This window comes from Lynx rufus, unplaced genomic scaffold, assembly GCF_022079265.1.
Source record: "Lynx rufus isolate CCGP_SWC_20201006 ecotype Redwood Valley unplaced genomic scaffold, mLynRuf1.p SCAF_5, whole genome shotgun sequence".
Classification (NCBI taxonomy): Eukaryota; Metazoa; Chordata; class Mammalia; order Carnivora; family Felidae; genus Lynx; species Lynx rufus.
Genome location: NW_025814867.1, coordinates 88,752,452 through 88,769,065, shown reverse-complemented (window position 1 = coordinate 88,769,065; position 16,614 = coordinate 88,752,452). Strand labels below are relative to the sequence as shown.

Genomic DNA, 16,614 nt, shown 5'->3' with positions numbered 1-16,614 from the left:
TGTGGGGAGTGGGGAGCTCATGTGACTGTATCTGCCACCCCACACAGCACAGCCCTCCACACGGAGGTGCCAGCTTGCGTAAGATAAGTAAAGGTCACGAACCTTCTCCCTCAAATTCCCTCAAACACAGCTTGTTTTGGGAAAGAGGATGTTATGTTGTTTCTGGATAATCTTTAACTGAAAATGCAGACTTACCCCAAACATTCGTGTAGGCTTTTTGTTATCCGGAAAGAGGGCAGACACATTAGCCCTCCTCAGTCCTGCTTGTTTGATTCCCAGAAATTTGTTTCTCTGAAATATTTGCTAAGCCTCAGAACTTCTAGCAAATGGAGTTGAACTTACTAAGTAATTTTTACAACAGTCTATGAGGAATTTTTAAGTCTACCTATTGTAATGTTACCTGATCACCTTGATTCTCCATGTTTCCTTCTAATAACTGTTCATATACATGTGTGTTTTATTTTTACCATTTTAATATGCACATCTTATGTTCAATGCTTTCCTTAGTATTTTTCTAAAATTGTGTTGATTTTACCTTCGTAAGTGTGATTTTAATAGCTGGGGACAGTGTCACTTATTTGATGTGCCATAATTTGCTTGACCAGCCTGTTTTGGGATATCCTGGGGTGTTTTCAGTTTTTGCTCTCCTAGATAACACTGCTACAGATCATTTTGTACATACAGCATTTGTTCTTTTGACGTCTGTCCTTGGAATAAGTTCCCAGGGGTAGGATTACTAAATCAAAAATTTGATAGCTTGGATTTCCAAACAAACTTAACCTCCTTTCCTGCACTCTCCAGAAGAGGAAAAAGAGTGTTGTTCTATCTCCTTAATTACATTTATTTGGCTTTTTTCTTTTTACCCCATCTCCAAAGCAAAGACCTAAACTAACTTTTAAATTAGACAACAAGTAGCTTCCTTTTTGAAACTCTTCCCCCTGACTTAAGGGACAAACTTGAAGCCAGACCGTGGCCGGAACAGTTAGCTTTTTACCCTTGCAGTGATCAGTGTCAGACGCTGAAGGAGTATGTGTCCCGGGCCCTCTGTTTTGCCTTCTGCTTTGCTCTGCCGGGGGGGGAAAGCTCATACATGCATGCAGGGCTAACCATTTCTCCCCAGTTTCTTCTCAAGTAGGAGAAGAAAGACAAAAACCACTGTCCCTCCATGAGCAGGATTCCCCAAACCAATGACGAAACAGCCACATAGACCAGTCCCTATTGCTGATACAGGGGGATGGGCAGTAGGCCCTTGGCTTGAACCTCCTTTACTGTGAACAGGATAGTCCTTGGTCACTTCAGCAAGACACACAGAACTCCTTGGTAAAATCATTTATTACATCCTGGTGTTCCAGTTAGGGGCCTTACCAGAAGCAGCTCTGTGTGTGTGTGTGTGTGTGTGTGTGTGTGTGTATGTGTGTGTGTGTGTGTGTGTATGTGCGCGCGCGCGCGCGTGTGTGTGTGTGTGTGTGTGTGAATGCATGTGCACACATGTGAGTGGAGAGGGGGTTTCTAGCTTCCTGGTCTTTAAGTGCTCTGCCCTTGAATTTTTGTTTGATACACACTGAAGATCTATATTTTAAATCTGTATTTGGCTAAAGCAAAAACAATTTCTTTGGATACATTTGAGGCTAGGTTTATGGACTCCTTTCATACCCTGGAACGGCAATGGGCAGCCCTTTAACAGCCAAAATTCTGTCTGTCCCTCTCTCCTGTTGCTGACAGTGGGTACAGCCCTTACATTTGGCCCCCCAGGAACTCAGCAAACCCTGCCCTCAGCTGCTCCAGAAGCCTGCCTAAGGAGAGCCTAGTCCCATGCCTGCTTTGCTGCTGGCCAGAACTCCTGACAAGGGGACAGGCAGGCCTGTCCCCATACCCACACTGCCTTCTATCTCCCTCTGTGATCTCTTCCCTCTAAACATAAAGCTTTGCTTCCCTTGCTTGTCTTGAGCTTTGGACTTGCTGTTTTGCTTCCTAATTGCTATTCCTCATTCCTTGCTAATCTGCTTTTCCTTTGCTGCTCAATGTCTTGCAGTCCTCCTCTTTGCTAGCAGCCCGGCAGGCTTCCACTGAAGTACCTTCTGCTGCAGACCTTGTCAGTGCAATAGAACAATTGGTCAAAAGCAAGCTGGTAAGTGGGGTCCTGGAGGCAGTTCTGCGTGTGTGTTACCTCCATGCGGCTCCCAGGGCCTGGCATCTATGTGCCGTGTCCTCCTTTGCGCCTATCCCCATTCCTCCTATAGGACTGTTTCTGGCTGATGAGTGTTTCTAAAAACCTTTGCCCCAAAGCCTGTTTTTGTTTTTTGGTTTTTGGTTTTTGGTTTTTGGTTTTGGAATGGGCATAGGCAATTAACAGGCCCTTTGGGGATTATGGCATTGATGAAAGGAAAAAAGTATCCAAGACAAAATAGCCTTCCTGTGAGACCAGTCCACTGGCCTACAGGGACGCGGCATTTGGACAGTGACTGATGTATGTCTGGTTAGCCCTGAAGCTAACTTGGCTGCTGAGACACAGAACATGGATTGGATCTTTGAAAGCACCAGGTAATTTTATTCGGGGACCCCAGACAATTTTCTAGCTTGCAGAGTCTGCAAGATTGCTAATTATAAAGGGGAATGGGCAAAAGGGTATGGATGCCTGGGCACAAGAGATCAGGGGTGTTGGTGCATACTCCATTCATGGGGGCAAACCAAACTTCTGCCACTGAACACTAGCCTAGCTTGTGACTGTCTCAAGGGCCAATCGGACCACTGCAGAGAAGGGTTCTGGGTCTGGCTGCTGTAGGTTTTGGCACCACGATGGTGAAAGAGCTCGTGTTTGGATAATGCTGTTCCTCTACTCCATGTTGGTACACTGACCCGTACCCCTAAAGGATGACAATTTGAAGCATTTTCATTGCCTTCACTCTCATCCAGGTTTGGTGTTTCCTGCAACTCTCATTAGGATAATGACTGACTTCTGTCAGGCAGTCCTGCTAATCGGCACCATTTGCACCCTTCTCCCCTTGGCCCAGGAATTAGAGGAAAATGATAGATGCTGTGCCGATGACACTGCCTGATAATAATTCTGATTATAGTATCTCACTTTTCAAATCTCGCAGCTTAGAGAGTACCCATGAAATTCAACACATGACTTTCTTCTTCTCCTTCTAAGTTGTCCTTCCTAACTTAGAGTAGTTCAGCTGATGTCTTTAGTAGCTGTGTCCAGCTCTTGAAAGTTGTCCATTTTCCCCACCACCCTCCCTGCCTCGCTGGTGGGATTTCAGCGCTCTCGTGGGCACTGCATTGGCTTCTTAAAGCTCGCCTCTCTGCCCACTGCCCACTTGCTCTCCTTTCCTCACACACCCTCCTCGTTCTCCAAATACCATTACATTTTTTTTCCCCTTTTACCACCTGAGCCTGAGCCCTGACCTCATGCCTGGACTATCGCAGTACTTGTTGTTTGATCTTCCCCTGCCCCAGTCAGCCTCCCCCCACCCCTGGGGCCTCAGTCTCCTGGTGGGTCTTCTACTGCAATTACCCCCCCTCCTCAATGAAGGCTCACTGCCTCCCTCTTGCCTACATGAGCAGTCCTCTCCAATGGGAGAAGTGCCTTTAGGTACATGAGACACTTTACTGAGGTATACAGGAAGACAATTTCAGAATCTCTTCATCTCATTTAAAAATTATTTGGGGTATATTTTATTACACACATAAGGATAACACAGCAGTCCAGAAATGTAATTTATAAATAGGTTACATGTTTTGGCAACGCATGACCAAAATTGTGCCTATTGGTAGACGTATACAATCAAAGATAAAAGATAAATATAGATAAAGTTCACACTTATCCTGTATTCTAATGTTTGGTAGCCGGCCTACACCCACTTATTTATTCTGGTTGATGAACTCTGCTCCAACCGAATTGTTTCCCTCACTGTCCCCAAACATGCACTTGGCTTTCCTCTCTCCAAGTTTCTGTTCATACCACCACCCTACTTCTCTGTAATGTTCCCCCACTCGTTCTTGCTTTCTAAAGCATAACAGTCCTTCAAGGCCCCACTGGAATCTCATCTCTCCAAAAGGGCTTCCCTGACCAGCCCAGGCCAGATTTCCTCTGCAGCCCCATGGCAATTACTATGTAAGCCACCTGCTGCCGGGGACAGCTCTTAGATAGTTCCGTTGGGTTATTTGTTGAAGTGTCTTAATCTCTTCATTGCCTTCATCTTCACAGCTTCCATACCCAGCTAGATGGTCGGTCATTTAGGACATTTTCTTCTCCTCCATTAACACACAGGAATCTTTCACACTCACAGTTTCATCAGTACACACTTGTTTCCAAAAGGTTATATTTTCCTATATTTTGGATTACCTGTATCCTGCTCTTTGTGCTCACCTTAGCACTGTTGGGAATCCCTGCAGACCTCTGGTTATGTAGTTGCCGTGTCTGGTGTTAAACAGGTAAGTGCAGATATTGAGAAGCCCCATAAGAGCAAGTCTCCCAGAAGAGACGGGGCATAGGGTGGAGTCGATCAGCCCCGTAACAGGCTTTCAGCAAATGTCTGTGAGACGAGTGGTTTTTTTGTGGTGCGTTTCCCATAAGAAGAACTTTAACTTCCTCCTCCACCAATAATTACTTCTTGAGGACCTGCGGTGAACCCAGAATTAGAGAGATTTCTTTGGCCAAACATGTGAAACCAAGCCCATATCATGGAGAGGAATGAGGGAACGGTAATTTGGTTTCTCAGAATCTTCTCACCAAAATTTTGCCCTCTCCTTTGCCCTCTCCTCTGCTTTCTCTTTCTTCCCATCCTAGTATGCATCCACTGTGGGATAGCAGTGAAGCAACGGTGGGTGGTTGTTTCCCCTGCCACATTTGGAAATCCTGAGTTGCATTCTTACTTCTGAGACTTGTATTTTTATTCCTCATTAGCTCTTTAGCTTAAAAGAGGGTAGGATCTAGGAGCGCCTGGGTGGCTCAGCAGGTTAAGGGTCTGACTTCAGCTCAGGTCATGATTTTGCGGTTCGTGAGTTTGAGCCCCACGTCAGGCTCTGTGATGACAGCTCGGAACCTGGAGCCTGCTTCAGATTCTGGGTCTCTCTCTCTCTCTCTCTGCCCCTCCCCCTGCCTGTGCTCTGTCTCTCTCAAAAAATGAATTAATATTTAAAATTTTTTTAAAAAGAGGGTAGGATCCAGAACCTATGAAAGTTCTGGAGTTTTTATTTGACTGTAAGTTCAACAATGTGACTGCTACCAAAATAGCTTGTGTGGTCATAGGCTAGGTTAACGAAAGTACAGTGTACAATCAAGGAAAGTAATAGCTCCATTGTAGTCAAAGTTCTTTAGCCCATACCGGTCATGAGTAGTGTGGGAGTCATGTATCAGGCTCTGAATGCTGCATTCTGAAGTGTTCTTGAACTCAGTGAAAGGGCCCCAGAGGAGGTAACCAGTACCATGTGGTCCGTATCCTTTGAAGGAAAGTTGAAGACACTGGGTTAAGTATGGGGAGAAGTTAGGAGAGAGAAGGCTCATGAGAGCTATCCTGACATAATTGAGGACTGCTGTGGGAAAGAAGAGTTGGTGTCACTCTTTGTTGCTCCAGAGGGTGGAGCCTAGACCTGTGGGTAGAAGTTATCTTAGTTCAGTATAGCATGAGCTAGTAAGTTCCTTTCCAGTGTACAGGCTGGAAATTTTACAGGAGCATCTAGTATACTTGGACTTTTATATCTAGGGCTTGGATTCTTTCTGCTTTCTTTTTCGGTTGCTCCAGAGGTAGCACCAAACTCTGCTCCACCCAAAAGTCCTGAGATCCCTTGTGTCTCTGAGTCCCAGAGCCGTCCTTGGGGCTTTATGGTCACATGGTCATGGCTGCACTGAGGCGGCTGCCCCAGAGGTACCATCTCCGCTGAGCGGCTGGTAGGAAGCAAGGGTAGGTGTCCTCTAGCTCACCTGCAATGCAGATAAAGCCCTTGAAGCTCCCCCACAACCTCCTTTGGCAAGTCCCTCTGGACATTAATGGCCACTGGAGTTCTTCTTTGCCAGCCCTGGTCTTTAATCACTGCTTTTATTTACCAGCAGAAGACGCCCACCCACCTGTCCCCAAATAGAGCTAACGCATTTTTTTCCACATTTTGTATTAAGGTATAGTCTCTAACTCCAAGCCAGGTACAAGGACTCCCCCCTTCTTTCCCTGTGTGATCTTTGTTTTTACTTTTTTAAGTAACCTATACCCCTAACATAGGGCTCAAACTGATGACCCTGAGACCAAGAGTCACATACATGCTCTACTGACTGAGCCAGCCAGGTGCCCCTCCCTGTGTGATTTTTAATAAAGCTTTTCCTAGATGTGTGGACTGGTGGTGGCAGTGGTGGGTGTGTAAGGAATCAGAGATCTAGCTGGTAGTCCTGCCTCTGCTACTTTACTGTGTAGCCTTGGGCAAGTTACTTAGTCTACTGGGGCCTCTCTTTATCTCCTTTATCAGCAGTGAGGATTCTGTCCACCTGAATCTTAGCTCAAAAGAGATACCATGATGATTGAGTAGGTGTGAATGCGCTTTGTAAAATGATAAGTAAGCATCCTACAAATGTTAGCTCTTAGCCACCTCATCTGTACTCTGAATGGCAGGGAAAGGGAACAGTGTCATCCCTTATCTCCCACAGCCCTGTTCGAGTCATGGGAACATAGAATGTGTCAGCCAGTAGATTGCTGGTTGGATGAAAGTTGCAGCGTGATAGCTTAACAATCTATATGACTTGGTTTTATCCCTCAAGCTTGAGGAACAAGAGCTTCCTGGCCATGTGAAAATGTGTCTTTGAACTTGGGTCTCTAAACAGCCACAGGATTTCACAACCTGCCTGAGATGAAAGATCAAGCCTCCTCCCTGAGCCCTTGTCCTCAGGTGGCATGTCACAATAGTTTATTGGGCTTGGGAAAGTACCAATGGCCCCTTGACTGATAATCCCCTGCCTTTGGGGGAGGGGCTGCCCGGGATTGAGCTCCTGTTCAGTCTGCCTGGTAGCCTGGCATCCTAGAATGTGTCTACCTGCTTCCGCAAGACTTCCTGCCCTCTGACTCTCCTACTTTGATAGCATTCACCTCCCGAGGCCAGCCATGTGGGCCGAGAAACATGTCTAGGGCCAGGCCGCATCTGTGTGTGTGCTTTGCTCTCTATTAGGTGAATCAGCCTGCTTTCTCAGTGGCAATCTAGTTAGCCAAGTTCAGAGCCCAGAGAAGAGGAAATAATGGCTGCATCACACCCATGGTGGAGGTGTGTGTTTTCAGGAACTGGGTTCCTCCGGCATCCCTCGATGGAAAAGTTTTGATTTCCACCAAAAAAAATTTTAAGGCAGTCACAAACCTGAAATGTCATTTGCCTGAAAAGTCCAGACTTTAGTTTTTCTCCTATACAGTTATCTTCCCCACCCCCACCCTTAATTTGTCTGGAAATGACTATGATCTAATACTTTTTGTCCAGAGAATGTTATACAAATTTTTAGAAAAGGGTGGGGCTGATAAGAGGTTGGTGTGCTGCCGGGTGCTGGACCAGCACCCTTTTCCTGTTTTATCAGATGACCTTTGATCACTCCCCAAGAGTCCCACAGTACATTCAATAAGTTCTCGGAGTCCTACTGTGTGCCAGCTCTGAGATCAAGCATAGAATCTTCCATAATGAAGCTCACAGTCTAGGGTTAGTGCTCACAATGCTCTCCTGCCTGGACTATTAGAATATTTTCCTCCCTGATTTCAGTATGACATCTGTCTACATGACTATCAGACAGATTTTCTTTCTTTTTTTAAAAGAACTTTTTAATAGTTCTTTTTTTTTTACTAATAAAATAAGAATATGCTTATTCAAGAAAAATTGGAATAATAACAAGAATATAAACACAAATTATATCTCTGATAATTATCATCTAGACATACTCAGTGCTAAATATTGATACATTTTCTCCTAGACCCTTTGAAAAATAATGTAGTTAATCAGAATACAGACAAATCCTTTTTTGCCTTACTGTCATATCAGGGACATTTTCCCAAGAGATGAAAAGCCCTTAGGAATATTAAGAGGGATCTTCCTGGAGCGCCTGGGTGGCTCAATCTGTTAAGCATCAGACTCTTGACTTCGGCTTAGGTCATGATTTCACAGTTCCTAGGTTCCGGTCCTGCACTGGGCTCTGTGCTGTCAGCACAGAGCTTGCTTGGGATCCTCTGTCTCCCTCTCTCTCTGCCCCTCCCTGCTCGCACTCTGTCTCTCTCTTCTCTCAAAATTGTTTGAATAAACATTTAAAAAAAATTAAAAACCCTTTTGTCATTCATTTTAGAAAGTACAGTCTCTACTTATTAATGCTACACGTAAGGCTTTACACATATGATTTATCCCTGTGCACTTCCCCAGGGTTGTCTACCTCACCCTTTACCTCTTCCTTCCCTAGCACTCACTCACCCCAACTCACACAACACACAGTCACTTGCCACCAGCCCCCACATCTCGCCCTTTCATACCCCATATCCCATCTGTGTCAGGCTGCTTCCAGCTTCCCAGGCTGCCCTGGGAAGGTTCACAGCTTGATCCTTTACTCAGAGTGCTGCTCCCACCTGGGATGCTCTCCCATCAGTGTATTTATTTCTCAATACTCACTTCAAGCATTGCCTCTTCCATTAAGCCCTTCCCTTCCCTCTCCACCCCACCATAGAGCTGCCCACCCCCCTTTTCATCCTCCTTGATACCTTTTCCATCTAGAACAGCACCCAGGATAGGTAAGGTAGGAAGCCAAATCTTACTCATTTTCATTTCTGCAGTTGCTTGGCAAATATTCAGCATGTAGTAGCTGTTCAATAAATATTTATCTGAGTACAAACAAATGATCAATTGCAGTTCTGTGTAATGAATGCTGTGCAGGGGATGTGTAAAGGGTGCTTAGAGGAGCCCAGACGAGGGGGGTTTTATGGGTGTGTGATCCACGATCCAGCAGACAGGAAATGTGTTCATTTTTATTGTGGTGACAGCTCTCCTCTCTTCTTAATCTACTGCTTTGAATCCTATTTGCATTTCTGTTCCCTGACCTTGGACCAGCTAGAGGAACTTCTGTTGTTCTCTTCCTTGTATACTTTCTCCTTTGCCTCCTGAGACTGTTGTGGGCTGAGCCCCGGACAAGGCAGAAGTCGTCCCTGTGGCTACACAGCCCACTACTCATCAGACCTGTGCCTGCTTCCCACCAGAAGCAGCACAGGCACTTGCAGGTCACCCCCAGCTGCCCTTGCCTGGGACCCAGGATCCCCTGTAGCACAGGTAGCCAGGTCTCAGAGGGAATCGTATTCGAATTATAAGCACTGATAGCTAACACCATTATTTGAGGCAGATTACCCAGACTACAGCTTGGCCAGACCCTTTATTTCTCTCTTCCTTTCTCACTGCCTCTGCTCTGCTCACCCTCTCGCAGAGAGACTTTCCCCAGAGATAATTTGGGCTTCTTTGCTCATAGAACAGGTCAGGCAGGAGGATATGGAACATATTTCCCTGTGTGACACTTTGGACTCCACAGATGTCCTTCATTCCAGAAGGTTGAAAATGGCCCACACCAAGCGGGATGTTGCACAGGAGAACCTTGCAGGCAGAGATGTAAGCCTGTCTCCCCGGGCCTTGCAGTCAGCATCCTGCCAGCCAACAGGCTGCAGAACAAAGGTTGTAATAGGACAATGGGACAAGGAGGAGGGGAAGTAAAAGGCATGTAATCAGATCAATCACCAGCTGGGTCCATCTGCCTGGGGAGCCTGTCTCTGGTGATGGCACCAGCAGACATGTCACATGTCTCGAAAAGCCTGCCTGTCCACTGGTTTGTCAGACCTCAGCACCAGACATTCTCATTTCCTTAATAACTGGTTACAGATCCTGAATCTATAAATTTTTCTAAACTCTCCTTGACCTTTCTGTATTTTTAGCCTATGCTGCTTCTAGGGATAACTTCCATGGTTGATTACTTGTCCTGTAAAATAACTTGTCAAGTTAAAAGAAACTCTCTCTCTCTCTCTCAAACTTGAAGACACTATCTTCTTAATTCTGGTTTCTACTGTTGGTAACAAATTCATGCTTGGCCCTTGGTACACTTTGTTGGTTTTGGGGTGGGGTGAGGGGCAAGAAGGTTGACGTCTCTTCTCAGCTTGAAAATTTTCACCTTTAGGGGCACCTGGGTGGCTCAGTCAGTTAAGCGTCCGACTCTTGATTTCAGCTCAGGTCATGATCTCACGGTTCATGAGATAGAGCCCCATGTCGGGCTCTGCACTTACAGCACAGAGCCTGCTTGGGATTCTCTCTCTCCCTCTCTCTCTGCTCCTCTTCTGCTCACACATATGCTCTCTCTCTCTCTCAAAAATAAAAATAAATATTTAAAATTTTCAGCTTTAAGTCTTAATATTCCCCACCTGTTCTCATATAATGACTGGCCCATTGGGCACCTCATTTGCTTTTTGTTTCATTCCCCTGGACTTCGCCTACTTTTCTTTGGCCTATTGAAATAGAGCAGCTGAGAGAATTTGGACAGATACTCTAAGTGCAGGTTGTTTAAGACCATGCTGAAGCCTTTTGTTTCTCCTACCTTTTTGGACACTTTTTGATTTTTGTGATTTTAACCTTAGGGCTGATGTTTTCAAAGACTACCAAAGTGAAGCCTTCCCTTTGAGCCTCAGAGGCTGTTGTAAATAGGCCCCTTGTATGGATAGTTTGGACTAGACTCCCATATTTGTTTTGGAGTTGCTCACCTTGACCTTCATCTCCAGTCTTACTGTTTATCCACATTGCTTCTGCCAGTTTCCATAATGAAATGCTAAGCGTCACTGTGTGATCTTTCTTCAAGGACACCTGTAAAAATGCTAAGATCGGCCCCATTTTTGAGTATCCTTCTTGTTAACAGTTCCATCCAAGGACGAGGGTGAACATTTTTAATTTTTCAAGGGATCTACAACTTTTATCTCTGTCTATTCCATAGAAGTCTGTAGAAAGGAGAGATCTGATCTGAAAATTGAAAAAAACTAAAGCATACATGGGATAACTGTAGCTGTCTCACTCAAGATCGTCCAGTGACTAGGAGATCTGGGGTTAGAATCCTTTGCCCTTAACTCTTGCTAGAGGACTGTAGTAATCCCTTTACTTTGTTTCTCAGTCCTGCAGCATCTTAATTAAAAGAAATTAAAGGGATTCATAAATGAAAGAAAACCCTTGGTAAATAACCTTAGCAAAGATATTTTTAGGAAAAGCTAAATCTATTGCTTTCTTCTTGTCTACATCTCATCGGCTCTTGGGGGGAAAATGTAGCTAATTTAACACATGTGGATTTAGCCAACTAGCTCTCCTATGACTACCCTCTCCTTATCAATTGGATAAGGACCATCAATTGATGGTCCTACAACTGATTAGCATTACTTCTGGCGCCCTTACCCAGAGATGTCACTTTTGACAATTTTCATTATGGCAGGAAATTGGTAGCCCGTGACGCCAAGTTCCTCCTGATTGCCCAAGAAGGCGGCAGTTCTGGGCTGTCTGCTGCTGGAAGAGGGGAGTACCTAGCCTCCTGGTACCTCACTGACATTCAGTGAACACAGCCTTGGCCACTGACCGACCAACTCAGCTGCTGCTAGGCTGGAGGGGGACACGAGGGCTTCCAGATGACTTTTCAATGTACAGTTCTCTAAGGCTATTTTTCTCCTCTTTCCAGAGTCTAGAAGGAGGCTCATACCGGGGAAGCCTGAAAGACCCTGTAGGCTGCCTGAATGAGGGAATGACCCCACCCACACCTCCTAGAAACCTGGAAGAAGAACAGAAAGCCAAGGCCCTGAGGGGCAGGATGTAAGTGACTCCTCCAGATTGTATCCTGGTGCACATGTGTATGGTGAACAATGGGCTAAGGTCGGAGAAATTTGGGGGAGAATTACACTATGTTTCCATTGATATCATTCATTCTAAGTAAAGGTGACCTAGATCTGTGCAGTGTAGCCTTGTGAACAAGGCACTGTAGTGGCACCGACTTTAAGAATTTTAGGCTGAGGTATTTTCTGGGAGATAGCAGCTATGGCTGACCAAGTGTGGTTATAACCAAGGTCTGTTAGAAATTTAAAACATACTGATAAAAGGAAACCAACAAAGTTTAGGAAACTCTGGGACTATTACTATGCTCCCATACTAGAGAATCCATGGCAGAAAGTTGGAAGAGTTTCATCTGAGGAAACATTTCTCAAAATGAAGGAACATAGTATATAGGAAAAGGGAGCCATTGTGCCAGCCAGACAGGGCCTAGCTCCACTCCTTCTCTAAAGGTTTAATTTTGCATCCATTTGTGGACTTAGCTCCAAGAGAATCTTTTCACTTTTTTTAATAGTTGGGGGGAGGGGGCGCAAATACAATTCACATTGCAGTCCATTTCACAAAAACCCATATATTATGGAAGGTTTGAGTTATCCACCCTGATGTGAAGTCAATCTTCTATTACTTGGGCTGATCAAGAAGATATCGGATACCATGAATGCAAAACCACAGTTCCTCAAAAACTTTAGTTTTCTTATTTAGGGTTTGACTCCATGTTGGAAGCAGAGCTTCATGAGTCTTGGACATTGCCTGGTGTGTGTGAGATAGTAAGCACAGAGAACTGGTCCCTCCCTGTTGCTAATTAGTCTGTTTTCTCCCTCAGACTCCTCATCCCTTTAACCTGGTCACAGACATGAGGATTAGCAAAAGTGAGTGAGGCCAGGTCCTTCTGTTGCCTGGAAACAGGCCAAGTGAACATTTATAACTTTCTTTCCTAGGAAACCGAAGTAGAAATGTCATAGCCAAGGCCTGGCCTCAGAGCAGGGCTGTCACCTCACAGTGGAGCTGAGCAAGTGTCTCTTCAGTTCCATATTTACCCCTCAACTTTATGGGTACTCAGGGGAACCTCAAGAATGGAATAGAGATAGAAAAATACAATCTGCAAATGGAAATTTCCTAGGACTTACACAAAGCTGGTTCTCTTTCACTTCTAGGGTTGTTTTTACATAGATGAGAGCTGGAGCCAATGTTCCAGTCCTTTGCCAAGCCAAGTAAAACTCAGGTCAGGGAGGAGACCTTTGGGGTAGCAGGTGGTTCTTGGCAAAGCCTGTCACTGCTCTTGTCACTTCAGTTGGAAGGGCCCACGAGCAGTCATGGAAGCCATTTCCCTGCTTCCAGATGTGATATTATCTGATTTTGCTCCAACAGGCAAAAGTCTGTTGCCTCTTTAACTCACTTTACCCATTTCTTCTCCCTCTTCTTATTCTCTTGCGTGAATCTACAGCTCTCCACATCCTGAGCTATCCTGAAAATCCAACTATTAGAGTATCTCATTGCTCTTGCTGTAACTTATGGCCACAATGAAAGAGAGGATATATAGGTGTCTAATTGTGAAGACTGTGTGAGGCTAGAGGCTGGGTCGGGCAGGCAGGTACAGAGAATGGAGACTCAATACAGACATTGAAGGGTTAAATGGGAGCTCCATGGAGAAAAGATGAAAACAAAAGGAGAAGAAAAAAGGCTGAGAGTGGACTTGATTGTCCTGAAGTTTTAGTCACCCATTCATTCCATAATAGGTGTTGAGGGCACCTGGGTGGCTTGGTTGGTTTAGCATCCGACTCTTGATTTCAGCTCAGGTCATCATCCCAGGTCATCAGATTGAGCCCCTCTAAAATTAAAAACTAAAAAAAATAGGTGTTGAATGCCTATTATGCACTAAGGCATAGGATATATCAGTGAATAAAATAAACAATAACAACAAAAGAAAAGTCCTTGCTCTCATGGCAAGTTTGCACCATAAAGGGAGAAATAATACAATAAGCAGAATAAAAATAAATTATTTAATATATTAGAAGCTGGGAAAAGAAAAAGTAGTGAGGGAGATTCAGAACATGGTTGGGGCCATGCACTTTTAGATGGTTCTGACATTTGCACGAAGACCAAAAGGAGGTAAGGAATTAGCCATTAGCCATGGAGGAAAAGTGTTCTTGGCTGAGGCAACAGCCAGTGCAAAGGCTCTAAGAGATTTTCTGTGCAAGACCAGCTCTTCCCCACCATTGTGAAACACAGAGGTTAGAAGGAGGTCTGAGCTGTAGCTGGTAGAAGTTTTGTTGGACCAAAGGATAACATTTACCTCATAAAGAATCCTTACTAATAAGAACTGAACATTTTCTAAAATTGCATGATTATCAGTTCAGTTTTTTTGGCAATTGATCATGCATGGTCTTGTGATGCCTGTAACTTAAATCTTTTATGTACCTCTTCAGACTGTCTGGTAATGTGTCATTATCTCCCCAAGTGTTTCATCAGCCCTTCAAGGGAAGTGATGCCAGGTCCACTAGCAGCACCCAGTTTAATCAGTCCCCTTCCCTTCCCTCGAGGCTGGAAAGCCGAAGACAGCCCTCAATCTGTCAGCAGATAGCATAGGATAAAAATATCCCCTGGGGACAGAGAGCTGGACTTCATCTCCAGAGGGCCCTCCCAGCCCCAAATTCTGACTCCCACTTTCCTGTGGGTTTTCTTTTACCACTTTCTTCCAAGCAGTAACATGGGCCATGCTAAAGATATATTTAAATGCTTTTATTTGGCCTTGCCGGTTCCTTCCTGTGGCCTATAACGCATGATTGTGGATTGTGTGTGTTAGAGAGAGGAAACTGGTTGGAAGTACTGGGCATGCTGATAAAGAAGCGCATGTTCCTTTTGCTTTCTCCCTGTCACCCTGAGGCCCAGACCTGGGGATTCGTTGGCTTTTCTGTGTGGTATAGACCAAGAATTTCAGATGAATCGCTTCCTGGGTTCAGAACGGTTATAACCCTTATGCCGGGGGTCCCCTCTGGACATCCCAGAACTTTTTCCCTTCTGCCATTTGGGCCCAAAATGCAGTTGTGTGGCTCCAGGTGAAACTCTTTCAAACTTCGCTAGGACGAGTCAGACTCCAGTAAGCTGCACAGCACCTAGCCTGCTCCAGTACATGGCCCTGAGTGTTTTATGTCCAGCTCTTTACTCTCTGGACAGAAAGAGAAGTGCTTGGTTTTGAGGCCCTGGGGACTCCAGAGAGCCAGTCTGAATAGTTTGCCAGGCAGCAGGTGACAATGAAAGAGCAGAGTCTTTGGACTCTGGTGCAATAGGTTCAAACCAACTCTGGTACAGACTTTGTCACCATGGGTAATATGGCCTCAGTAATTTTCATCCATATGAAATGGGGCTTATAGTACCTACCTTGATATAAGCATGAGAAAACCTAGATAAAGCACTAGCACAAAGTAAATGCTCCAAGAGGAGGAAATCATTAACAAGAAAGAAACCACGAAAGCAAGTGTCCTTGTAGTGGTTAACCCCCCCCATCTGGTGGGTGAGGGGAGGCTGCTGCACGGAAAGTTGTGATTATGAGGTGTCGGCAGTCCATCTTTCTGGCCTTGACTGGGGTTTTGCAGGCCGGTTACCAGGGACACCTCTCTGAGTAATTGTAACTTCTGTATCTCAGAAGCCTCACTTGGTATTGGTATCTCTGAGGCCTCAAAGGTTGTTTATCAAGCAAATGTCTTTCTCCTCTTGATAAGCAAAGAATGGAGTTGAAAGAAAGGAAGAAAAGCCTCACATTGATTCCTTAGCCACAAAGCTTTCATAACTCAGTTTTGCCAAAGTGCCTGTTATTCCTCCTGTCTTGTGTCAACTCGACTGTTCAGTTATAGGTGAGGGAGGAAAGACCATTAAGAACAGAAAAAAAGGGGGGGCTGGCACCTGGATGGCTCAGCCAGTTGAGCATCTGACTCCTGATTTTAGCTCAGGTCACCATCTCCCTGTTCGTGGGATAGAGCCCCATGTTGGGCTCTGTGCTGACAGTGCAGAGCCTGCTTGGGATTCTCTCTTTCCCTCTCTCCCTGCCCCTCACCCCTCAAAATAAATAAATACATTTTTAAAAAGAACGGGAAGGAAAAGGAGGAGTCCTGACCATTGGTGTCCCTCTGGCTATTGTGTGCCACCTGGGAAAGCCCCTCTCAGCCCGGTGCCCTCCGCTCTTCAGCAGGACCCTGTCGCAGGGAGAGCAACAGTAAACACCTTCCAAGGGCTCCCAAGTGTGAGGTTTGAGGTGGTCTTCTCATAAAGGTGCCAAAGTAACTTTCCTGTCAACTTTTGTGCGAAGGTTTCTTGCTTCACAATGAAGAGAGCCCTCATTGTTCTTAATCTCCTGCTCAGGTTTGTCTTGAATGAGCTGGTACAGACAGAAAAAGACTATGTCAAAGATCTGGGGATTGTGGTGGAGGTGAGTATGTGGCTTGGGGTGGGTCTGCGGTCACCCAACCAGGGTCATTTTGGACCCTACCTGGGCCGAAGGGTTTGTAACTTGAAGGTTACATGTTTTTAACTTAGTGTTGTTTACTCTCTCTGGGTATTTGCAGAAATTTAACGAAAAATAATAGATCAAATGAACTATGTAGGGTGTTTTTCCTTTTCTCTTTGAAATATCATGAGACATTCAGAGAGAGATGGGGTCCCAGATGTTGCAGCATTTATGGAAGCCTCTTGGTTAGAGTTGAGTCCTTTCACCTTGTTTTTGGTGACCAACTTTCTAACTTAAGAGTTCTTCTTTGGCATTTAACCATGTGGACATATATTCTTCAG

General features: G+C 45.1%; 1 protein-coding gene across 9 annotated transcripts in view; it reads left to right on the top strand.

Moving 5' to 3' along the window:
- The window catches only part of KALRN (kalirin RhoGEF kinase), a 670,515-nt gene that overhangs the window by 602,130 nt on the left and 51,771 nt on the right, over window positions 1-16,614 (top strand). For 5 of the 9 annotated variants that reach the window (XM_047099540.1, XM_047099539.1, XM_047099548.1 and 2 more), the window contains 3 exons: window positions 2,033-2,128; window positions 11,687-11,817; window positions 16,189-16,255. In XM_047099540.1, the coding sequence (XP_046955496.1) occupies window positions 2,033-2,128; window positions 11,687-11,817; window positions 16,189-16,255 (294 nt within the window). The remainder of the gene's footprint in view (window positions 1-2,032; window positions 2,129-11,686; window positions 11,818-16,188; window positions 16,256-16,614) is intronic. The other 4 variants (XM_047099553.1, XM_047099550.1, XM_047099551.1 and 1 more) reach the window with 1 other exon arrangement.